Source organism: Mesoplodon densirostris, chromosome 18 (genome assembly GCF_025265405.1).
Source record: "Mesoplodon densirostris isolate mMesDen1 chromosome 18, mMesDen1 primary haplotype, whole genome shotgun sequence".
Classification (NCBI taxonomy): Eukaryota; Metazoa; Chordata; class Mammalia; order Artiodactyla; family Ziphiidae; genus Mesoplodon; species Mesoplodon densirostris.
In genome coordinates this window covers 18,668,185-18,693,475 of record NC_082678.1, presented here as the reverse complement: position 1 = coordinate 18,693,475, position 25,291 = coordinate 18,668,185, and the positions used below count along the sequence as shown (strand labels likewise).

The 25,291-nt window shown below is 45.6% G+C and overlaps 1 protein-coding gene across 4 annotated transcripts in view; it reads left to right on the top strand.

Annotated features, from left to right (window-relative positions):
• Positions 1-1,679: 1,679 nt before the first annotated feature.
• Positions 1,680-25,291, top strand: part of UNK (unk zinc finger) — a 33,588-nt gene continuing 9,976 nt past the window's right edge. For 3 of the 4 annotated variants that reach the window (XM_060081761.1, XM_060081762.1, XM_060081758.1), the window contains exons 1-7: positions 1,680-1,841; positions 20,794-21,003; positions 21,999-22,175; positions 22,548-22,678; positions 23,250-23,385; positions 23,934-24,051; positions 25,054-25,138. In XM_060081761.1, coding sequence (XP_059937744.1) covers positions 1,738-1,841; positions 20,794-21,003; positions 21,999-22,175; positions 22,548-22,678; positions 23,250-23,385; positions 23,934-24,051; positions 25,054-25,138 — 961 coding nt within the window. In that variant the 5' untranslated portion in view covers positions 1,680-1,737. Of the gene's footprint in view, positions 1,842-5,805; positions 6,063-6,351; positions 6,518-6,642; positions 6,746-20,793; positions 21,004-21,998; positions 22,176-22,547; positions 22,679-23,249; positions 23,386-23,933; positions 24,052-25,053; positions 25,139-25,291 lie in introns of all 4 variants that reach the window. The other variant, XM_060081759.1, reaches the window with a different exon arrangement.

Sequence of the window (25,291 nt, the reverse complement as noted above, 5' to 3'; positions counted from 1 at the left end):
GGCCCTCTTATTTGGCCGTCTTATCGCTATGTTCTTTTTCCTAAGTGGACGCAGGGGAGGAAATGCAACACAGGAAATAGGGAACAACTGAAAATGTTAATACAGTCAAAACAATGCAAAACATGATGCAGCATGTAGGCTACTGTCCTAGTTCCTGTTCTGTCAGACTTGCTGAGTAACTTCGCACAAGTTACTTAACCTCTCTGAGTTTTGGTTTCCTCTTCCGTAAATTAAGCAGTTTGGATGGTATCATCTCCCAATTCTACCAGTACACACTTATTCTGAAGCTCATGGTATACCCTTATTTAAAATCTAGCACTCTTAACTATATTTCTTCATTCAAATCACACTTGGGTATTTTGGGGATAACATATATGCCAATTATTTGGATTTAATAATAGGAGTAAAGCAATACACAACTTTTTTGTCCTTTTGGAATTTTTCATCTTCAAATGCCCCTAGTGGTTAAACAACTGATTTGACATGTTTAAGAAATACCAGTTTCTCAACTTTGTAGGCTGACAATTTGGCTTCTGATGTGAAGTTACTCGTAACAAAATAAAATAGATATGTATCAGTCTTAATTTTCCATTCACCCCACCCTGCTTCACCCGTAAGGTTATTCGTTATTCGGAATGTGTTTCTTTAATGAGATTAACATTAGTTAACGTTATCTAATAAAATGTAAATTAGTCTGTAAAACAATGGTCTAAAATAGATTCAATATGGAAAACAAAGTTAAATAACAAGTGTTAAAATATCTATGAAGAACTTCGCCCAACTGGCGGGAAGCGGGGAGGAGACATTTTCACCAGTAGAAACGCTGGCATCCGCAGCAGGAAACTAGAGTGGATTATAAATCGCACTCCCTACTCAAACCCAGGCCCTTCCTCTGGACACTGTGATGTTTCTCGATGCCCCTGCAACTTGCCAGTGTACCTGAGACTATGCTAGACGGAGATTAAATTCGTCCTTGGCCCTTAATGTACTGGAAACAAGTTGGTCAAGCCAGGTGTCGAGTTGAGAAGGGACCCAAGTCGTGGAGTTCCAGGTTTCAGGGCTGGTAAAGGTTTACGGAGCGCCTCAGCAAAGGCGCAGCAACAGAGTATTGTGGAGTGTAGCTCTTCGTTAGCAAAGGTTTCTTAAGCTGACTTCCAACGGGCAGACTTTCCTTCACGCCTCTCAGCTTGGTCCCACTGCAGCAATGAGGATGTTGGCGGACTCCAGGTGCCTGAAGCTCAAAGGCCCACTGCTCAGGGCCGGCATCAGAACCGAGCCCAGGGTGTGCTAAGTATGGAGGCGAGGTAATTGTTACACTGTTGGCAGTGCGATTACACTTGGAACCGTTTCCCATCAGTCGTTAGGCCCTCCCTAGTTCTGGGCCTCTTCTACTCCAGGGGCTCCAATTTCAGGGAAAGGCTCCCCTACGAACCTGAAAACACGCAGTTAAGAAGAAACGCAGCCGGACTGCAATCCCCAGAAACCGTCGCGGGCCCTCAGCATCCGGGACACCGTCTGCAAGGATCCCTGGGTATTGTGGTCCATTCCTTCGGCAGCAACCCTCTGCTGACGGTAAAATTCCAGCCGAACCTGGGACCACAACTCCCAGCAACCCTTGCTGCCGTGCGGGGGGTCTTCACGTTCTCGTGGCGCGGCGCAGGCGCACTGGGGCCTCGGCGCGGACCGCGCAGACTGAATAATAAAAGGGGAGCGGCGAAGAGGCAGGAAGACAGGACCATGTCGAAGGGCCCAGGGCCCGGCGGCTCCGCAGCTTCCTCGGCGCCCCCGGCCGCCACCGCTCAGGTGCTGCAGGCACAGCCCGAGAAACCGCAGCACTACACGTACGTAGAGCCCCCCCCGCCGCGCGCGCACGCCTGACGTCAGCGGCCAGCGTGAGTCACGCGCGCAGGGAGAGCGCGAGGCGGCCTCTCCCTCCCCCCTTCTTCCTCCGGCCTGGCCCAGACCGGTTCCAACCTGCTGGGGCCGGTCCCAACTGCCTCCAACTGCCACCAACCTTTGGTCGGCCGAGGGGCGGGAAACCCGGTCCCCGCCGCCGAGTGGGGAAGGCGGGAGCTTGGGATGCGGAGTGCACACATCTTAGACCGGGCCTTCGAGGCCTAACTGTTCCTCAGACCATAAAACCACAATCCCAGGCACTTTTGGGGCGATAAGAAGTCTAAGACGCGACCAGAATGAGTTCCTAAGGGGCCAGCCCTAGACCCGCTTATAAATGACCGTTAGCGTGAAGTCTTGTCAGGCGACCCATGTAGTGTGCACAGGAGGCCTTTTGTGTCCGTGAGGTCCGTGTGTTGTCCACAGAGGTCACTCTTGATTGAATTCACTTAAACAGTTGACCCAGCCCTAGTCAGGGATCCCAAGGGTGATGGGGTCCGAATGTGTCCTCAGGCCCAAGTCAAATGTGGCATCAGAGGGAGCCCCAAATGCTGATGCTACGAGAGGCCAGTAAGATGGGAAGCCTCTTCCTGGGAATCTGCTTGTGTCTTAAATGTAGGTCCCTGTCGTCTTTTTATAATATTGTCTCTCAAGGCACTTTAAGCAACTACCTAGTGCTAGATGCTTTGGGAGAAAGAAAGCGAAAAAGAGGCAGGCCCTCCTGTTAAGCACAATGTTGGTTTCCATTTTTCCCTGATGCTCTTTGAGTACCCCACATCCCCTTCGTCTCCCAAGTTGTGTGCAAGTTTAGAAGGATCCCCAAGTGTACCTCAGTCTTGCTGGAGATTTTGGAAGTTGGGGGTTGAATAGCCCTCAAGGGGAACACGGTAATGCTGCCTTGTGAACCAAGAGCAAGAAACATGTGTTGGAGTAGAAGGAAGTAGACAAGAGGAGCGCTTGTTTGTCACTGATGGAAGTGAGACCCATTGGGAGACTCTTCGGGGATTAGGGAACATCGATTTTAGGAAGTGTCTTGGTTTCTTTGTGAGATTCTCTGTTATTGGTTGAAATCATTTGAAACTTTTTGTGGACTTAAGTCTGACTCATGTTAACTATAACTTTTCTAATATGGCCATTTGCATTGCTTTCTTACTGGAGTTCTTTCTGCAATTCTGCCGCTGGCTTTGGTGAGATGGTCTTATCTCAGAGAATTCAGTGATCAGATGAATGGTGTGGTCAAGCAACAGTAGGGTCTTGATTTGGAAATCAGCAAACTTCACCTTATTGGAACTTATTTATAATCACTGGTTGCTCAGATCACTTTTTTTTCAGAAAAATACCGATAATATTTTTAGTAATGTGAATCTTGGTTTCAGCAACCTCTGTTTCTGTGTTGTGTTGTCATTGAGTATACTATGGAGTCTATATTAGAAAGGCTTTCTAATCATTTTGGAATTGAGAGATGAAACAAGTCAACAGCTGTGTAAATGTTAATATGAGTCTTTGTCCTCTTGATCCTCATTTCTTTAAAATCTGTCTTTCCATTCCTTGTGGGGTAAGTACAGAGTAATCAGTCTTGGCTCTTAAAGTGGCTTAGCAGCAGATGAAAAGCCCAGGCCTGATTGGGTGGTTGGAGGTTGGAGGTGTTCCCATCTCTTTATTTTCTGTTATCTGTTCCTGTGTGTGTGTGTGTGTGTGTGTGTGTGTGTCCAAAAATCAGAGATAGAAGTCAGTTGTCTTTCTTGGTAGATTTATGAGCATTCAGAAACCTTGATGATTTGGAAAGCTTCATTCAGGTCTGAGGATCAGGGAGCATGAGGACACTGATGATGGCACAAGTATGCTTGTTGGCTCTGAATTTATTTATTAAAGGTGAACCCATTTGTTTTCCTTGGGGGTTAGGAGACACGAACATTTTAATTTTGATTTCAATATTTGCTATAAAATTTTGAGCTGCTGAGCATTTTTTTCATTCTCTTTTGTAGCATGAATTTCCAGAATTTGTTCCAACCTGAATATGACCTTATCTAGTGCATTGATCCCATTGTTGAATACAGATACAGACTCCTTGTTTTTTTTTTGAATGTTTGTATTTTTTTACCTGTCAATTTTTTTTTACATTTAAAAACTTTCTTATACATTAATTTTGTGTATTTTTTTTATACCTGATGTTATTTGAGATTATGTGACATGCATTAATTTTGCAGTAATCTAGAAGAGATTTGCATTAAAATTGAATCCCACTCATCATAATGTCAGTCTTGGCAAACACAGTTGAATCCATCAAAAGCAAAAATTGTGTTCCTGTTGGCTTGCTTCTTGCCCTTTATTCTTATACCACAACTAAAGTCCTAGAGTTTGAGCCCTCCTTTTCCCAAACCAAGAGGATTATTCGTAACATAGTTTGAAGGATAATTATTTTGTTGGCATTTCTTTTTTTTAAGCTGTTGAATATCCTTACTTTAAGGGAAACTTAGAATTAATCCTTTCAGAAAACTGGTGTAGCGGGCACTTGTGCCAGACTTGAGGAATTCATCCCTTTTAGATAACGGTTATATCAGAATTTCCTCTGTTGTACAGTTCCAAGTATTTGATTAGCACTAAGTAAAATGATAATATGCATGTATTAGTACTTTTCAACACAAGAACCATGTGACCTCTTGCTAGGTAATTTGTCTATTTTTTTTGACAAAGACTAAATTTAATGCAGCTTTATTTAGAACAAGTCCATCTTATATTTTAGAAGAGTTTTATAAAAACAGACTGAAGAATGGGAAATTTTGGAGCAATTTACATTCTGAACTGTATCTACAAATTTAGCTAACACATAACAATTATATTGTTAAAAGTGTATAGCTGAAAGGTCACCAAAAAACCTGCCATCTTTAATAAAACATCCCAGTTTTGGGACTTCCCTGGCCGTCCAGTGGTTAAGATTCTGCGCTTCCACTGCAGGGGGCACAGGTCCAACCCCCAGTGGGAACTAAGATCCCGCATGCTGTGTGGTGTGGTCAAAAAAATCCCGGTTTTGGGAATTCTCTGGCAGTCCAGTGGTTAAGACTTGGTGCTTTCACTGCCGTGGCCGAGGTTCAATCCCTAGTCCGGGAACTGAGATTGCGCAAGCCGCGCAGCACGGCCAAAAAAAAAAATTAAGTTTTTGACCTCATTATTTTGACTCTATAAGAGGATATAAACCTCAAAGACATTAAATCATTTTTGGATTCTTTTACCTGCAGTTGATTCTCAGACTTCTTAATTCTCTTGTATTAAAGGAAAATGAAATTCCAGTTTATTGATGGTTACTTGGAGGTTTCTGGCCACTGGGTGATTTCTTATAGGTAGACAGAGGATAAGTGCTTTATACTCATCTAGCCAGGTGTCGTTTTAATTTAGGACTGTTTCCTGGGCATCTTTAAAGAAGAATAATGTAGCAGTACTTCCATAGATAAACTACTTTGAGGGAAATTTGTTAGTTTATACATTATGTAAATGTCATGAGCTTCACTTGATTGCATCTGATTGTGTTTTGGAAAATCCAGGCAATGAACAGTATTTAAATCATTATTGCAGATTGCAATAACTTTGTAAATACATTACTAGAGCACAACTTGTTGCACAATGGAAGTCATTGGAAGCATTGCTTAGCAGCCTCAGCAAGAATGAGTTAAATTACCAATAAACATTTCTGGATCTTGTTTACTTGTTTATCAAGGAGAACTAATTTCTTGCAGGACAAAAATTGAGAGCTCACTGTGGCCTTCAGGCAAGTCCACAAAATCCCCATTAATAAGTGTTAAGTGCCCATGCTAAGGGTAGACTCAATTTTAGCACCTAGTTGATATTTGCTATAATCTAAATTAATGATTAAAGTGAAGATTTGCTTAATGGTTAAGTTTTTTTGTTTTAATCCAGCTATGTTAGATACTAAAGAAGGCTTCCCCACAATCCATATGCATCTGCTTTGACTGGTGGTTTCTATCAACCTACAAAGACTGTGGCTTATTGGTGAGGGCAGCTGGACAACTCTGAGAGCAACTTAGAGAAATCCATCTTGGGCACACTCTATAAAGGAGCTCCTTCTCTGCAAATAGCACCCCAGATAAGTGCACAAAAGCAAGACACCCTCGTGGACCTACTTCCTCCCGCTTTCAACACCCTGATGCCTGAAGGTGAGGTCTCCTTCCTGTGTGTCTTAGAAGCCGTGAGCTCACTTAGGTAATGAGAGGCCTGCAACAGCCTGAGCACCGCACATCTGCAGGCTTTCCTACCAGACCTTTGCCTAAGGGTTATTTTTCTCATTAGGAGAGACTCTAGGTTAGAAGACTGATAAAAGTAAGGTTGCATTTAAAGCTACATTACTTTAAATAGAGAACTGATCTAGGGATTATTTTCCCAAGTGGGGATAATATTTGCTTAATCATAAAGTTTTTCATTTTGTTTTTTGTTTTTTTGATCCAGCTGTGCTTGATACTAAAGGAGGTTTTCCCACATATGCATCTTCTATATTTTGAAATTACAACTATGGACAGTTATGGCTAATCATAGTAGATTGTCTTCCCTTCTTTTAACACCTTGGATGAATTTTGGGGCACACTAATGTGTTATGTGAAGATGGATGTTGAATGTAAGTTTCTCTGCCATTCTTAGCCAATATGTAAAAATTACGTTAGCCTAATTGCTAAAAATGCCAAGGATTTGCGTTCAGTATCTTTCTGGACAATGTAGTTTTCTTGTTTTCTTACCATATAGATACTCTATAGATTCACCCCAGCCAGCCATCTTAAAATACCTGCATGGGCAACAGAGAGATCTACGGAGAAAGTTTGGGTAAAATCATTGCATATGAAAATAGGTATGGGGTTTATTTTGGGGGGATGGAAATGTTCTGGAATCAGACCATGATGATGGTTACACAACATGATGAATATCCTAAAAACTAATGAAATGTACACTTTAAAATGGTGAATTTTTATGTTGTATAAGTTACATCTCAATTTTTTTGGAAAAAAGGTTGTTATAATCAGTGTATATGAGTCCCTCCTACTAGAGAGGCCTTAGACACATGGCCTGTCAGGGCTTGGCAGCATCATTCAGCATGGGAAAGCCTGCAGTTTGTGAAGAGCTCTTGGCACCCTTTTCCCAGCCTTCTCAATGGCTTCGTCTCCGTGTATCCATTCTAGGCGAATGCCTCCATGTTGTAAGTCTGAGGAGATTCTTTTAAGAAGTGAATACTCAGCAAGTTTGAGATGACTAGTTGTTGGTAGTTGTACTTTAAATTGTCTCTGAATTGATAACCATTATAAAGAATAAGCACACTTTTCCCAATACCTTCATAAAATGAATTGTGTTTACTTCCTAGGGTGGGTGGGATGTAGAAGAGGTTGCTGTTCTGCTAAAATGAATTGATTCTCTTCAGCAGGTATTGTGATGATTGTTCTAATGTTCACATGGGCATTTCTGTAAGAATAGGCCATGTGTTTTAGGCATTTAAAGTGATATCAATGGCTATAATATTTTCGTTCAAATAATCACAACAAACTTTTAATATTTTCTCTATAAAATCCCTCAACTTTCACCCCTTTTTTCTTTGCCAGTGTGTAGAATTTGACAGCAGTATCAAGAGCTGATGAGGAGGAGAAGATGGAAAGGAATCTAGCAACTTAAAAATCTCATAGCATTCTCTGTGAGGTGACCTTTTTCCTTTTGGTGGCTCAATTTATTTAGGAGACAAAGAAGATACTAAGGCCTGTGATAGTATCATCATGTCATATCTGAGCTTATTTTCCTCCCTTTCCTTATTCTTTACATCACAGTTTGCTTTTTGTGTTCATAAGTTGACTCATTTGTTTCCTATTAGTATTTGAAGCACCATATGGCCACCATAAGTCCTAACAAAATGACTTCTAATGAGGAGGGGAAGACCCGTGTTCCCACCTTCCTATGAAATTTTGGCCTATTCACAAAACTACCCCATTGAAGAGAGGTAGTTATGCTTAGGAAGGAAGAGGTTGATAAAAACATTTGGCATGGTGTTTTATGATTTAAAAATTTTAAGTAGTAGTTTTTATATCTAAGCTTTTATTAATTTTGGTAAAAACATTACTATATCTTTTTTATTTCACTTTTAGTGCTAAGAGATGCCAAGCATCTGGTAGCCTGCCAGTTTAGGATTTGTGTAAGTCAAACAACATAAATTAGAAACTTGTACTTATATTTTCTTATTTAAAACCAAACAGAAAAGATTTTACTATTGAACTTTTATAATGAATACATAAAATGAATATTAAATACCCAATAGAGTACATTGAAGTTAACATTTCTGTTTTTGTTTTTAGTAACTTATTTTATGGTATTGTAATTATGGCCTGTCAAAAACTCCCGGACATACTTTCAACAGCTTCTAGGGAGCCACTTATGCTTATTTGTTACTACTCTTGTTTTTCCTGTAGCTCAGTTAAGAAAAACATAGTTAACAGCATGGTGTTTAAGACTAGTGACTCTAGGACCAGACTGTCTGGGTTTGAAGCCCAGCTCTGCCGCTTACTAGCTGTGGGACCTTGGACAAGTGACTTCCCTCTTTGTGTGTCAGTTTCCTGATGATACCAATAATACCTGTGCCAAGGGGTAGTTATGAGGAGTAAGTGAGTTAGTTAATGTATATAAAGTGCTTAAAACCATGCCTGGCACTTAGCACAGTGTAAGTACTATTCTTATCAATATCTGAACAATGCTCAGGTTACTGCTTTCAGTTGCATTGCTACCTCCTTGAACAGCCTGTGGGTCCGTGGTGTCTTCAGAGCACTCTCCTCTCTTCCCTATCCATTCGAATTTCACTTGAGTCGCTGTTCTTATAGCCTCCATCAGCCTGGTTATACCTCAATGAATTTGTGTTCTCAACGGAACTACTCTTTCAGGGATCAAGACTGTTGTACAGAAGTGTTCAAAATAACACATCAGTTAAAACCTTTATACTAAAATGTTTGTCAAATTGGAAGTTTTTGAGGCCAGCTGTTTACAGGAAAACTTTGAATCAAAACAAGGTGTTATCTAATTTAGGGAATGAACCAGGGTTTTCAGTACCCCTCACATATTCTCCAAAATCAGCGATGTTGAGTCACTGATTACATGAACTTTCCTCAGTTTTACCAGTTCCAGGATCCTTAGGGCAAGGAGAAAATTATAGACAGAAGGAACCAGGAACACCAACGTTGCACCGTTCATGGTTCTTGTTAGTTCTTGGGGCCGGGACATGTCACAGGCATCAGCTCTTTCCCAGTGAGAATGGGCTGATATCATTTGCCGGTGAGTGACTCCACCCCACCTTAAAGTGTTTGCTTGCTTAAGTGCCTGTGGTGCTTGTACTGTGGGTTCCTGTGTATGTAACTGTGTGTTAAGATAGTTTCATTGTATCTAGGTTGGTACTGGCCCCAAGGTCTTTGGCTAAAACCCAGTTACAGGATTAAAGCCTGTCTTAAAGATTTAGACACATGCAAAAATTCACTAGATGCTTATTTTGTTTGCCTGAATAATACTATCTGGGCTTGCTTTTTCTGCCAGAGAGAGTGTTCTAAACCAGGATCACTTCAGAAGATAGCATGTTATCTTATCTTAAATAAAGATTTAGACAAAAAATTGTCCGAATATTTACCAATAACCAATTTTAGCTTTATTCGGCGTTGTTTTTTTAAAAAGCCAATTTTTTTTTGTGGTAACTCCTACTGGTGTGGTTATTGTCATAAAGTTGTATGGTTTCTGGGTTATGTTTGGTGTCAAAACAGAATGTGTATGTATATCCTTACAGACATTGAATCCAGAACTAATAGTTTACCTAAAGCTCTTCAAAAATGAGGAAAGATTTTTCAGCAAATTGTAAGAAATACTTATTTTTACACACACACAAAAACACACACACTTGGATAAGTAATTAAGGATTCTTAATCTACTGCTTATCTGCTCTTACAGTATTCTCCTTGAAGTTAAAAAAGATTTTATTCTCAAACTTAAAAATGAAGAATCTTTGGTAAGTCATGAACTATGATCTCTGTGACTAAATTTCTTTATAGGAGTTATGTATGGGGAAAATAAAGTAGCCAGTAGGGTTAATATAAATATGGAAAACAGTAGGTTATAGATAAGTGTCATTTGAGCCTTTGGACACCACAATGTTGTCTTCGACAGTGACTGGAATTTTTTGGGATTTTTTGTTTGTTTTGTTTTTTCTTTCCTTTGCTAGTTTCAGGATCCTATCGCATTGTGGCTAGATTTCAATAAGGAATATTTAAGAACAGGACCATTTCTTGCATTGTAAGATTCTGTTTCCATGATAAAGCTTGATTATTGCTTGAAATAGATGAAATTTGGATTTAATAAGACTAGCTGTAATAAAGATGAACAGAGTGGCTTATTAGGGATATGGGTACATCTGTCATGTTGCCAGACCTCTGCTACCCCTATGTGAGCCTCACGAGCAGTGACCACTGACTAGATAGGAGAGCAGCTGGCTCCCCAGGAGCAGAGCCATGACCTTCGGTCTGCGAGGTGTCAGGGGTGGGTTTCTACTGTCAGCTCTGTCTGTTGCCTCCTTTTTGTTGGGCTCACATATTGCTGTTCACTGTGCACATTGGGATCAAGTCCCAAGCACACAGCATCTCTTCCTGTTGCTTCTCCAGAGGCCATCATTGTCTTGCTTATGTGCCTTTTTATTCAAATCTGACCATTTTACATATGTATCCAATCAGACTTTACAGATCATAAGCAGGATGACATTCTAATAGTCATTTGTTTTGCAAAAAGATTCACCGCAGTTCACTTTTAACTTAAAAGAAGTCTTCTGACTTATTAGCATCATACATCTTTCATTTAATTTTGGAAAAGCCACGATAACTACTAAAATCAATAATACTGGATATAGTTTTCTTTCTAGTTTTTCTTTCTGCATATAGTTTACCTAATTGTCCAGTTATATATATATATATTTTTTTTCTTTCACTTAATATATCTCTAGTTTGTACCCAGTTTTTGCCAAATAGTCATCATGATATCTTTTAGTTGTTCGAGGAAACAGAAAAAGGAATTTAATACATCTCTGTTTATCTCTGCACATTCTCAGCAGCAATTACAGAGTGAGCCATCCCACTGGTTGCTTTTCTAGTCTGCATGTGAAGCTGAAGATCTTAAATTTAGTGTTGAGGGTGAGGAACAAGGCTGTGCAGACTTTGTGGGCAAAGTAGCTAGAGAAGTTTGATTTCTTAATTGCCAGGAGAAGCATCTAAGTTGCTTGTCTGTGTTTTGCTGGGTTAGTACATAGCTGCTGTGGACCAGGCTTGTACCACTTGGGTTGCTTTAACACTTTTGCTTTTTCTTGGACAAACAAGTCCTGAACACCTGCTACAAGCTCGCTTTGTGCAGGGGTACAAAGATGAATAGACCTGGCTGTATACAAAGCGGTTGAAATCAACTGTGGTGGGGCCATACCTGCTATATTCACACAGTGTGGTGGAAACATGGAAGAGAGGGCAGTTAATACCACTGGGCAGGGCAGGAAACTCTTATGCCTCTGCATAAGAAGCCAGAAGGGCGATCCAGACACAGGAGCAACGTGATTGAAAGTATGGAGGTCAAAAATGAGGGGAGGCTATGGTTTGTTGAGCAGAGGTCAGTAAACTATGGCTCGTACAACAAATCTAGCCTGCTACCTGCTTTTGTATGGCCCGTGTACTAAGAATAGTTTTTGCATTTTTAATGATTGAAAAAGAGTATTTCATGGCACATGAAAATTATATGAAATTTAATTTTCGGGACTTCCCTGGCAGTCCGGTGGGTAAGGCTCTGTGCTTCAAATGCAGGAAGTGTGGGTTCGATCCCTGGTCGGGGTATTAAGATCCCACATGCCGTGTGCACCCCCCCCAAAAAAAAAGAAATTTAATTTTCAGCATCCATAAATACAGCTTTATGGAAGCCACACTCATTGGTTTAGATATTGTCTATGGCTGCTTTTGCAGTTCAACCACAGAGTTCAGTAGTTCTGATGGAGACCAGACTGTTGCCCTGCATTGCTCTTCAGTGCACTACAAATCATGGTGACACAGTTACAACTTGACAGTGTTTCCAGCGCCATGTGTGTCAGCATACCACAATGTTTTATTTATTCTTTGTTACCAGTGCCTAAGTATCACGTCAAAACGAGAAGAGAAGAATGGACTTGGAATGTCGTGTTTTTAGGGCAGCAGTTGTCACTGAATTAGTTGGCAAAGCTATCTGTAATTAAAAAGCTGTGCTGAAAGAATCCATTAACGTTACCAGACTACGTAGTTGTCACAATATTCCCAACTCACAGGAAGGCAACGGTCAGAAAAATGAGAAAGTTCTAAAGAGACTGTTTCATTACAGCAGAATTTCTTCACAAAAATGAAAACGAGGCTACAACTGAAGTAAGTTTCTGAGTGGCTCATGTGTTAGCCAAGCAAGGAACGCCATTTACAGATAATTAATTAAATTATGTTTGAGGGAAGAAGCTGAAGAAACATGTCCAGAGAAAACAAACTTGTTTAAGAGCATTAGCCTTTCAGCAAGAACAATTTCTCAAAATGTTGAGGTCAATGGGAAAAACATCAGTAGTCAATTAGAAAACAAGGCAAATGATTTTGTGTGGTTTTTCTTGGCTCTTGATGTGTCAACAGAAGCTACTGTTTAGTTTTATTCATGAAGTCAACGCCGCGTTTGAAGTGACTGAAGAAGTAGCTTCTATGAATAGTCTACTTAAAACAACTACAGCTGAGGATATTTTCTTTTCAAAAACATTAAGAAAACACTTAATTCACTACGGCCTGAAGTATAATCTGCTGATATCTGTTACAACTGATGATGGTCGGAATATGTGTGGAGCAGAAAAAGATTTAATTGGACAAATTTACAAAGCTTATGAAAACGTAAGGTGTTTTTAAAGCCTGTGGTTATTCATTGTATTCATCAGCAGGGACTCTGGAAAATACTCGAATCTGTCATGAGTTCTTGAACTGCTAGGATCAATGATGAGCTTCACTCCCTCTTGTGGACTTAACAATCCTCAATTCCATGAATTTTTATCAAAAAATAAAAGCTGAATATTCTGGCATGCCCTACTACACAACTAGATAGCTTAGCAGTGGTGAAGTTTTCTTATAATTTTTTGAGTTCAGGGCTGAGATGGAAATTTTTCTGAAAGAAGAAACATTCTCAACCACTATTACCGAATACTGAATGGCTTTGGAAATTAGCTTTTGCTGCAGGCTTGATAATGTTTCTTAATGAATTCACCCTAAAATTGCAAGAGAAAACATCACTTATATGCAAACCTTATATTGCAGTAAAGTCATTTTGATAACTCACGTTTGAAACATAAGTCATGTCAAACTGCCTTACACACTTCCTCTGCTGCCAGAAGTTAAAACAAAGGTGAGATCTCTATCCCTACACAAATTTACCATGGATATGATTTCATTGATTGATTGATTGATTGATGCGTCGGGTCTTAGTTGTGGCGCGCAGGCTCAGTGCCACACAGCATGTGGGATCTTAGTTCCCCGACCAGGGATCGAACCTGCCTACCCACACTGGAAGGCAGATTCTTAACCGCTCAACCACCAGGGAAGTCCCTACCATGGATATGATTTCTGAACACAAATTATAGTTTGAGCAGTGATTTTGCATCTTGATAGGAATACAAAGGAAATTTCCATATTTCAAAATCCATGTACCTTTGCAAATGAGTTTATGCCAAACCTTCAGTTGGAAGTAGTTGAAAGAAAAGCATCATATGGGGGGATATGTGTATACTTACAGCTGACTCACTTTGTTATACAACAGAAACTAACACAACATTGTAAAGCAATTATACTCCAATAAAGATATTAAAAAAAAATCAAGACACTAATAGAATTCTATAAATGTCTTCTAAGACCAATATGCTCAATTAAAATCATGCTTGTAGAATGATAACAGCATTTGTCAGTACCTGTGTATGTGAAAAGACATTTTCAAAGGTGAAATAAGTAAAATCTTATTACAGAATCAGCATTAACAGATGAACATTCGTAACCGATTTTGGTGAAAGGGACCCCCAACTTTGCAAATGTTATTCCTGCCACCCTAAGTCCATTCATATTAGTAGACGTGTGTTACCAAAAATTATAGCCAATTATTATATTTTCACCAATAAAAAACCTGTGGAAATTTGTTTTTTCTCTTGTTGCGTGAGTACGTACGTAATATCCTCAGTTTGGCCTTTTAGCCCTCAAAGTCTGAAATACTTACTCTGTGGTCCTTTACAGAAAAAGGTTTGCTGACCCTGCTGTAGAGTTTAGCTTGCTGTTGGCGAGAGGAGCAGGTCAGTGGCAGCAGGGGAGGTAGAGTCAGAGTGAGGCCATGCTAAGCACGATTCTAGAAGCAGGGGGTAACTAGATAGATACGGATTAAAACGTCAGCTACGTCCTCCCCATTGCTTCTAAATTTACGTGGTTTTGGGACTTCCCTGGCGGTCCAGTGGTTAAGACTTTGCCTTCCAACACAGGGGGTGCGGGTTCAATCCCTGGCCAGGGAGCTAAGATCCCACATGCCTTGCGGCCAAAAAACCGAAACAGGAAACAAGCAATACTGTAACAAATTCAATAAAGACTTTTAAATTGGTCCATGTAAAAAAAAAAATCTTGGAAAAAAATAAAGATAAAATAGGACTTCCCTGGTGGCGCAGTGGTTAAGAATCCACCTGCCAGTGCAGGGGACACAGGTTCAGTCCCTGGTCTGGGAAGATCCCACATGCCGAGGAGCAACTAAGCCCGTGTGCCACAACTACTGAGCCTGTGCTCTAGAGCCTGTGAGCTGCAACTACTGAGCCTATGCTCCAAAACTACTGAAGCCCGTGCACCTAGAGCCCGTGCTCCGCGATGAAGAGTAGCCCCGGCTCCCCGCAACTAGAGAAAGCCCATGCGCAGCAACGAAGACCCAATGCAGCCAAAAATAAGTAAAAATAATTAATTTTAAAAATAAATTTATGTAGTTTTTCTGACAGTCATCTCTAATACTTCCTCTGTTTATTCAGTTTATTCAAATTCTGCTCACCCTCCTACCCAGAGGAGAGTGAAACACCCAAACAGATAAAGGTATTAAGTGAGACAATTTAGGATTTAAAGTTTAGCTGGAGGGAATTCCCTGCGTTTAGGACTCTGTGCTTTCACTGCCAAGGGCGTGGCTTCCATCCCTGGTCGTCAGAGGACTAAGATCCCGCAAGCTGAGCGGTACAGCCAAAAAAAAGTTTAGCCGGAAATTGAGCTGGAAGCAGTTAGCACCTGATTTAACACCTTAAGAGTGATGTAGGGACTCCTCTGGTGGTCCAGTGGTTAAGACTTCACCTTCCAATGCCGGGGGTGCTGGTTTGATCCCTGGTCAGTCCCTGGTCAGGGAGCTAAGATCCCACATGCCTCTTGCAGCCAAAAAACTAAAACAGAACAGAAGCAACATTGTAACAAATTCAATAAAGACTTTAAATATGGTCCACATCAAAAAAAAATCTTAGAAAAAGATGTAATTTACTGAATATATTGTTAATCCCTTATGTTATCACTGTTGGTTTAATGGGGCAAGTGATTGAATTTTGATTTCAAGTAGCCTGATTTTTACTGTTTTAGAATTTTGGAAAGTAAAGATAATCCAGTAAATATTGAAAGTATTTGATTTTTTAAAAAAATGTTTGCATGTATTTGATTTTAAAAGTTTTTAGGGAAAGGTATTAGTTTTATAAAGCAGTTTAGTAATATGATACCTTATGATTATATTTGTGTAAAAATACTGGGAGAAAATTTACCAAAAGTCTAGCATTATTCATGGTGGGATTAAGGGTGATTTTGCCCTTTTTTTAAAAAAAATATTTTTTAAAAAATTTATTTTTGTTTGGCTGCATTGGGTCTTTATTGCTGCGCACGGGCTTTCTCTAGTTGCAGTGAGCAGGGGCTACTCTTCGTCCTGGTGCGCGGGCTTCTCATTGCGGTGGCTCCTCTTGTTTTGGAGCACTGGCTCTAGGCGCACGGGCTCAGTAGTTGTGGCTCGTGGGCTCTAGAGCACGAGCTCAGTAGTTGTGGCTCACGGGCTTAGTTGCTCCGCAGCACGTGGGATCTTCCCGGACCAGGGCTTGAACCCATGTCCCCTGCATTGGCAGGCAGATTCTTAACCACTGCGCCACCAGGGAAGTCCCCCCTTTTCTATATTTAAAAATTTTTTGTAAGTGGGCATGTTACTTGCACAATGATCCTTTACATTTACAAACAAACCATTAATAGGATAATTAATATGATGTCCTAAAAAGGAGTGAAAGATAGCTTTGATTGAAAGTCAGCCCCTGTTGGGACAAACATGCGGGTGCTGCTCCTTAGTCAAGGTGAGGCTCTGAGCAGCCTCTGTTCCTCCAACCTTCGTTGATCCTTCTCCTGGGAAGGACGAAGATGCGGCTTTTTCCATCAACTCTTACTGATTCAGGGCCTGAGTGGTTTCTTGACTCATCCTGGCCACAGTAGGTCACTGAGGCCTTGCAATTGAAGCTAGTCCACGTTTATTGTCTTTTATTCTTGAGTGCGGGTATTCCTAGGAGATGGAAGTGTGAAGAATTGAGCTCTGTGGCCCTGTGCGCCCCCCAGATCTTGGAGTGGGGCAGGGGTGGTTGGCGAATCTTCTCTCCTTACCAAGGATTCCAGGACTTCTTGGTTTTCCTGAGAGCTGGTTGAATTGGAACGAGTAAGTCTCGGCCTATTTTCTTAGATCTTATGCTTTCAAACCTTTAAAATGGAAAGATCGGTTGGAGCTTAATGGAGACAGTTGTTCATTTCCACTGAAAATTTGTTTCATTTCAATCCATGAAAGTAGAAAAGAGTGACTTCTAAGTGCGTTTCTCCTTGCTGTCTGGGCAGTGCGTTGCTGGTTGGCACAAGGTTGGAGGGGCACGGAGAGTGGGAAGTTCTGACTGAACATTTTGGTTCCCAGGTGGAGGATGGCACAGTTCTGTTAATGGCTTAAGCAGAAGGTTAGACATTTCTCTCATTGATTATTTTTGCTTGAAAGTGGGTATTCTGCCTGCCTAGATTCAGTCATTTGGCCCTTTCTCTCATGAGAGGCTTTTCTGCAGGACAGTCCGCCCTATCTGCAGAGTTACAAATTTCCTGCACTGTAGTGCTTTTCACAAGGGAATAGGATTAAGCTTCCAGCTCTCAATGTCTGCCTGTGGGCGGCATCATAAAATTGTTGATATTGCTTTGTAGACTTTGCCTCTTGTGTGACTTCTTGTTACATTCATTCAGCAAACTTTGTCACTGTACTGGGTTATTACATGCTTGCTGTCAAGGGCTTTATAATTTAGTAATAGAGGAAAATGTACACATTATTAATATGCAGTGCAGGATAAGGACTCTAAGAAATGTTTAGAGAAAGTGCTGTAAAAGCTTAGAGATGATAACTTAGCTGGGGACAAGGGCAGGAGGGGGAGGATAGGTAGAGGTCAAGGAAAACTTCATGGAAGTGATGGCATCAGAAGATGAATTACCATTGAATTCAGCCTTGAAAGATTTCTGCAGGTGAGGAAGGGGACATGAGCAAAGGCAGGGAAGTTAAAGGTCTCTTTGCAAGACACCAAGGACTCCAGTGTTACTGGATTCAAGAGAAATGAGGTTGGAAGAGTTCATTGGACCAGACGTGTAGGGCTTGAAATGCCAGGTCGAATAGTTGGTCTTTATCAGTGGCTACTGGTGGAAGCTAAAGGCTTTTAAGAAAGTGAAAATGAAATTTGGGTTCTGGGAAAAATGATGAGTACTGTGCAACATAAACTAGACAGGGGAGAGGCTGGATACAAGGAGACCAGTTTATTAAAAGGTACCAAGTGCCTGACCCATGGCGGTGGGAATGGAGATGAAGAGGCTTAGAATGAGGTAATTTGTTGCCTCCATGTCTTTGCTCTGTGACACCTCTGCCAGCTGGAGCCCTTTGGAGCCGTAGCATCTGTAGGTAACACTGTGGACATGGCTGCCCCAGAGAAGCAGGCTCGCCAGGAACTCTCTCCGAGAGGACAGACTGTATCCACAGTCACTTCTCTGGACTGCCTCCCTGGGTTTTTACTGAGGCACTGATACTAAGCAGGCAGATGCCACTCTTAGGGTTGCTAGATTTAGCAAACAAAACTACAGGATTCCAGGGACTTCCCTGGTGGTCCAGTGGTTAAGACTCCGTGCTCCCAATGCAGGGGGCCTGGGTTCAATTCCTGGTCAGGGAACTAGATCCCACACGCATGCCTCAACTAAAGATCCTGCACGTGGCAATGAAGATCCCGTGTGCCGCAGCTAAGACCCAGCGCAGCCAAATAAATAAAAGAAGAAAAGAAACCGAAGCTATGCTTAAAAAAAAAAAAAAAAAAGCCAGTTAGATTGAAATTTCAGATAATGGATAATTTTTTAGTATAAGCATGTCCCAGAAAATATTTGATTTATCTGGAATTCCAGTTTAACTGGGTGTCCTGTATTTAATCTGTCAGTCCTAACTATCAATACTTCTCATTCTTCCCTGGCCCTGGGATCAGCTTCCTCCGCTCCCATTTCCTACCTGTTACCTCCTGAATTAGTATCCTGTGGGGCAGGAGTCAGGCAGAGTATGTGCTGCGCAGGAGAGATCAGTCTAGCAGTTTGGGGGGTTGGTGTCCCGACTCAGTGCCAGGGTTTGATACTGCCCCATACTGTACCTGTGTACAGTATGCAGGGCAGATTTCTGTCTATAACCAGACAGAGAGGGAGACAGGAAGAAAAGACCTTAAGTTCCAATGTCAAAGGGACTGTGAGGCTCTTCGGAGCCTTCCAGGTTTCAACCCAGTGTCTCAGAATATATCTGCAGCCTGGAGATGATATCCCTGAAATGTGGCTCCTCCCACACCTCACCTCATCCTCATTCCCTTTTCCAGTTCTTCTCCTACCCCGCTCACATTCCACAAAGGCGCTTGGAGCTCTTTGACTTAGGCATACTGTTTCTAAGCTCATACTGTTCCCTTTGCCTAAAACACCCTTCCCACATTCTTCACCCACAAGTACCTCTCCTTCCCTTCCCCCTTCCTTTGTGCCAGCCTGGGTCAAGGATCCTTCCTCTGGGTTCCCAAAGAGCCCTCTGCAAACCTTCCTCATAACCTTTTCCACAGATGATTGATTCCACCTGTTACTGGTGTGTCTCCCAAGAAAATATGGGCTTCCTAAGGATAAGGACCTGCTACGTCAGTGTCCTCAGTGCTCACCACCATGTCTGCACCTAGTAGGTGCTCAGTAAATAGGTGCTGAATGAATAGGATGCTATTTGGAAGCTTCACTGCCCCTTAAACCCCCTATCTGTGTTCTTCAGGGAGCACCCAGCTCCAGCTTCCCCCTGCCCAGTACACACGCCTGGACACTTCTCCACACTTCAGGGCTGGGAGGATTTGGGTTTTTTTGGCCACGCCACATGGCTTGTGGGATCTTAGTTTCCCCGACCAGGGATTGAACCCGGGCCCTTGGCAATGAAAGCACGGAGTCCTAACCACTGGACTGCCAGGCAATTCCCCTTGTCTTGGAGGATTTTACAGCACTCTTGTTAGTGTTAAAGAAAACCTGTCTGGAAAGTCTCAGCCCTGGACCTACCTGTCCCTACACCTTCCATATGCCCAGACTGATAAGGCCCTGCGTATCCTGGCATGAGCCAAAGACATGGGCTGGACCCTCTCGCCTGTTTCCCAGGCATTCCAGCTCCAGGTGGCTGCTCTCTCCACACTCCCTTCTGCACACAACCTTCTGTGCCTTCTAGAACCATCCTCCTCACTGGCATCAAATGCCTTCTATCAAGCCATTTGTTGCCTTCATTGCTAGGGCTTGAAGGAATGAATAAAGAGAACTGGGCTGCCTCCTTGTGCCCACTGTGTGTCTGTGTGTGTGTGTCGGGGGCGGGCAGTGGTGGTAAATCTAAGAAACCCTCTACCTGGACACAAAGTGAATGAAAACACAGATGGATGGTATGGTTCTGTAAGGGGGTAAGTGGGTCAGGCCCTCCACTGGGTGGTGTGGGGGGAGGAGCTTCAGGTTGTCTTGGTTTTTAGATGCAGAGTAAAGGAAAGAGATGCAGGTTGGGAGGAGGCTGGGAGGACAGACAGAGCCCCCCAACCCCAGGTTAGTCAGGACGGAAATAGAATACCTCAGCTGCTGCAGGTACTCATTTGCAAGGCTGTTGTGGGAGGCAAGGCTGAGAGGGAGTCTCTTCAGATGCTTCCAACATGAGCTTCACAAACATACTTGGGTAATGCTAGGAAATATCTGGAAGGAGGTCAGCGGACAGGACAGTGATGACCTGTGTCAGTGGTCCAGAAGGACACCTTGTGACCTGGGCTCTCAGCTGTAAAGCAGCAGCCGTCCTGGCCCTCAGCCTTGTGCCCCAGCCCTGCTCCTGAGACAAGTGAGGCCTCCAGGAATTGGCAGGCAGATTGGGCAGCAGAGACCCTTGCAGGAAGTTTAGGAGAGGCTCCTCAAGCTCTGGTTTGCAGCCTTTTCCCTGTGATCAGTGGTTTGGCCTGGGAAACCTCGGGGAGCGCTCAGAGAACAAGCCACCGATTAAACCCTCCTCTGGTCACCATGGCAGGCAGCTGACCACCGAGGGCCCTTGTGGTCTATGGTTCCTGCCCTTCAGGCTGGCTGGGGACCTGCGTATTAGGAAGGATCCTGATGCTGAGGGCCTGCCTTAGCTCTGGGTCTTTTCTGGTGTCTCAGTTGAGCGAGCCCCCCCAGAGTAGGGCCCTTGGGGGACTTGGTGGCCAACTTCTTGCTGGGAAACAAGGGACTTAACTCTCCACTCCTGGCCCACCCTACTCGGGGGCTCTCCCTGCAGGTACCTGAAGGAATTCCGCACTGAGCAGTGCCCACTCTTTGTGCAACACAAATGTACTCAGCATCGGCCCTACACCTGCTTCCACTGGCATTTCGTGAACCAGCGACGCCGCCGGTCCATCCGCCGTCGGGACGGCACCTTCAACTACAGCCCCGACGTCTACTGCACCAAGTACGACGAGGCCACAGGCCTCTGCCCGGAGGGCGACGAGTGAGTGCTGCCCAGCCTGCCCTCAGAATAGTCCAGTCAGAGTCCAAGAAGCCAGCCAGAGCCTGCCTTTGGGGACCTGCTGCAGCCTGGCCCACCTTCCTATGGTTTGGACCTGGGTTCAGACCCTGCCATCATCTGGGGGAGACCCCTTCTCCTTTCCCCACTTTGGGGAAGCCCTACACAGGCCTTTCTTCTGCTAAGCCTAAGGGCCACATCTGAACCACAGTGGCTTCCCAGGCCTTCTTTCCTGGTCCCGTGCAAGTCACAAGGACCCTCTCCCCAGCCCATACTACCCACTCCATCCCATGCAGTTCCCACCAAGGCTGGCTCTTTAGAGACATAGAGCCTCTCTAGTTCCCTTTTTGCTGACCCTAAATATTTTGCCACAAAGCTCCGTGAAGAGACAGGGCATAACAGATGACAAACATGAGGTGGCAAACCTGGGAACGTCACTGAGAGGGAGCACTTATTGACGCTGCTTAACAAGTGTTTCAGCCGTGCGGAGGTGGTGACGGCAGCACCGCGGGGGCTTCTGTGGGTGCGCACCCCACTGAACCATCCCACACCAGCTCTTCCGTTTCTCCCAGGGGTCAAAGGCTTGCTCACCCCTCCCCCCAGCTTCATGACGCACCCAGGGCCCAAGGGCGTTTGCTTCTCTGAAGACCCCTGACGTAGGCAGTGTTTGTTCTCCCAAGAGTGCCCCCCTCTGGAGCTTCTCTTCAGGACAGCCCAGGGCCCTGGCTGAGTAGTCTTTGAGAAGCTGAAGTGGGATGCCAGGACTTTCAGGCCCCACTTTGGGCTACAGCACCTACCGGCAGTGGGAGGGTGGCTCTGTTACCTCAGCAGGACTCGTCACTTGCTTGCCTCCTTGACCCACCATCAGTACACCCGCTGTGTCATGAGAAAGCCGTCGACGGGCAGGGAAGGGCACGGCTGGTAGCCCAGGCTGCAGGGGGCAAAGGTGAGTGACCTCCACCCCTGCTGCTGTGTTTCAGGTGCCCATTCCTGCACAGGACCACAGGGGACACTGAGCGCAGGTACCACCTGCGCTACTATAAGACTGGAATCTGCATCCACGAGACAGACTCAAAAGGCAACTGCACCAAAAACGGCCTGCACTGCGCTTTTGCTCATGGGCCCCATGACCTCCGCTCCCCTGTCTACGACATCAGGTGGGCTGATGGCTGAGGGCTGGGGTGGGGGCCTGGCTGCGGACACGGTGAGTACCACCGACGGAGTGCAGGGCTGGCACTCTTTTTTTTTTTTTTTTTTTTTTTTTTTTGCGGTATGCGGGCCTCTCACTGTTGTGGCCTCTCCCGTTGCGGAGCACAGGCTCCGGACGCGCAGGCTCAGCGGCCATGGCTCACGGGCCCAGCCGCTCCGCGGCATGTGGGATCCTCCCAGACCGGGGCACGAACCCGTATCCCCTGCATTGGCAGGCGGACTCCCAAACACTGCGCCACCAGGGAGGAAGGGCTGGCACTCTTGGTTCCTTCCTCCTCATGCCCTCTCCCCGCTCTTTCTGTCCTCTCCTCTCTTCCCAGGGAGCTCCAGGCAATGGAGGCCTTGCAGAACGGCCAGACCACAGTAGAGGGCAGCATAGAGGGCCAGTCGGCTGGGGCCGCAAGCCACGCCATGATAGAAAAAATCCTCAGTGAGGAGCCTCGGTGGCAAGGTAAAGGCGGCGACACAAATGGCTGTGCCCCCTCCCACCAGCTGTCTGTCCTCCCCCCTCTCCTCCCCATGGCTGCTCTGAGGACGTGGCTCACCACCACCTACTGCCTTCTCCAGCCCAAGCCACCACCTCTGCTGGGAGGCACTTGCCCCCTCATCCCACGTCACATCCCGCCAACTGCAGCCCTGGCATCCGGGGGCACTTCTGGGGAAGTCTCCCCAGACACACCTTGCCCTGCTCCTGTCACCCCAGGTGCTCCCTAAATTCCATTGGGAGGCTTTCACACATACACGCTCGTACACGTATATGAGTACACATAGGTGTATTCTCAACCCTCCTGCGGACGCCCTTTTAACTCTGAGCTGTGAGTATCTCCAGTGAGGGACGGCGGCATCCTCCTTACCTCTCTCCCGGGTCTCAGTCTTGGCATTGGCCCACGAGGAGGTGGCCCTGCTCATACCTCTCACAAAAGCCTCGGCTCCTAGACTCCTTCCTAGTGGCTTCTCCTTCCCCTCCCTGCGCCCCGCCCCTGCCTCACCCACCTGACCCCTGCCTCTGGCCCCCTGTGCAGAGACCGCTTATGTGCTGGGGAACTATAAGACGGAGCCGTGCAAGAAGCCCCCACGGCTGTGCCGCCAGGGTTATGCCTGTCCCTACTACCACAACAGCAAGGACCGGCGGCGGAGTCCCCGGAAACACAAATACAGGTCCTTTGGCCCAAGCAGGCCAGCCGTGGGAGGGAGGGTGGCAGGGAAGGGATCACGGCAGGGGCTGCTTGCACTGTGCTCTCAGGGAGGCCAGCCCTGGGGATCACAGAATCACCGGACCCAGGTATGAGGGGAGAGAATGGTGAGGATAGCTGAACCATAGGGGGCCTTCCTGGATCCTCCTTTGGCATGGAATGAGGATCTTGGGTTAGAAGCCCCTCTAGTTCGGATGCTGAGGGGCGGCTGCCAGGGCCCAGCTGTGGTGTGGTTGTAGCCTGGCTCTCCTTGGGCTGCACAGTGCTCGGGGGGGAGGACTTGGCCGAAGCGAGCAAAACGGTGTCCTTGGTGATGCAGCCAGGTTGGGCCAGAGAAGCAAAGCCTGGCTTCTGGCCCCAATAAGGCCCTCACTCTGCAGCTGATGTTTCCTACTTCTGAGCCTGGCTTTGCAAAGCCGGGAGACCAGAGAGGGGCCCTGAGCAGCAGCGATCTCGTTGGCATCCCCCAGATCCTCTCTGCACCCATCTGACCCCACCCTCTTATTTAACCAGGTCATCTCCATGTCCGAACGTAAAGCACGGGGACGAGTGGGGTGACCCTGGCAAGTGTGAGAACGGAGACTCCTGCCAGTACTGCCACACCCGCACGGAGCAGCAGTTCCACCCGGAGGTAGGCCTTGGGGCTGGCGCCCGAGCTGCGGCCCTTCGAGGGTTGGGGGTAGCTAAACATATCCTCTTTGGAAAGCGAGGAGAAAGGAAAGGAGGGTCCGGGCCGATGCTGGCAGAATCCATCCTGATACCATCCTGGGAGGGATTTGTAGCCACGGGCTCCCCCCCGGGCAGTACCTAAAGGAGCCCCACACCCTAGTTTGGCAGCTTCGCTTGTCTGAGCGCACACTCACCAAGCAGCCCTTGGCTCCTGGTTTTGTCTCCCCGAGCCCCCCTGAGGGGGAGAGCATGCACCGGGCAGGGTGACTTGGCCGTTCTGGGCTTTGCACCACTTGTGGTACTTAACGTGGCATCAAGACTTAAAAAATAAGAAATCCCCTTAGCATTGTCCTGTACCGTATGAGGGCCTAGGGTACCAGCAACTTCCCTGGTGCAGCCCCCAGCCCCACGGTGTGGCCTGGGCTCTGTCAGTGTGCCACGAGCTCATGTATGGTGTGGAGAGGCATGTGCTGTCCCTTCCCTTGGTTCCATGGAGGTCGGGACACCCTGAGATAGACACGTGGGCAGAAACTACGTTTTGTGGGCTACAGACAGCAGGGTGGAAAGTTAGGCCCAGCGTAGATCCCAACCCATAGTGCTCCAGGATGGATGGGTGTTGCCTGTGAACTTGGCTCCCTTAATGCCCAGAGGCACATTGGAAGGTCACAGCCCTGGCCAAGATCATGAGTGAGAGTAGCATGGAGAAAATCCCTTTGTGAGAGCTGGGTCAGGGCTGGTTGGGCCTGTGACCGCAGGAGGGGGGTGGTCCCTGGCGTGCGGGCGGCGGTGTCTGCTCACTCTGGCTTGAGTAAGCAGTTGGCAGGGAGAGACTTAGGGGAGCGGCATCGGGTGGGGAGGAGAAAGGAGAGATTTCCAAGCCAACCCAGCCATGCTGAAGGCACCCCTGGCTGCCTTTCTCTCTCTGCCCAAGCCTGACCCGCCTCTGTTCTGCTCTGCCCTCCAGATCTATAAATCTACCAAGTGCAACGACATGCAGCAGTCGGGCAGCTGTCCCCGAGGACCCTTCTGCGCCTTCGCCCACGTAGACCGTATGCTGTTCCCATTGCCCTGGGGCAGTGCCCTCTCCACCCTCCCCTCCCGTCCCCCCTCCCCCTAAGTTCAGTGTCAGCCGGCAGTGGGCCCCGTCCCCCCTGGAAGTTCCATTCCCCCACCCCCCTGCCCCACCTCTCTGGAACTGGTCT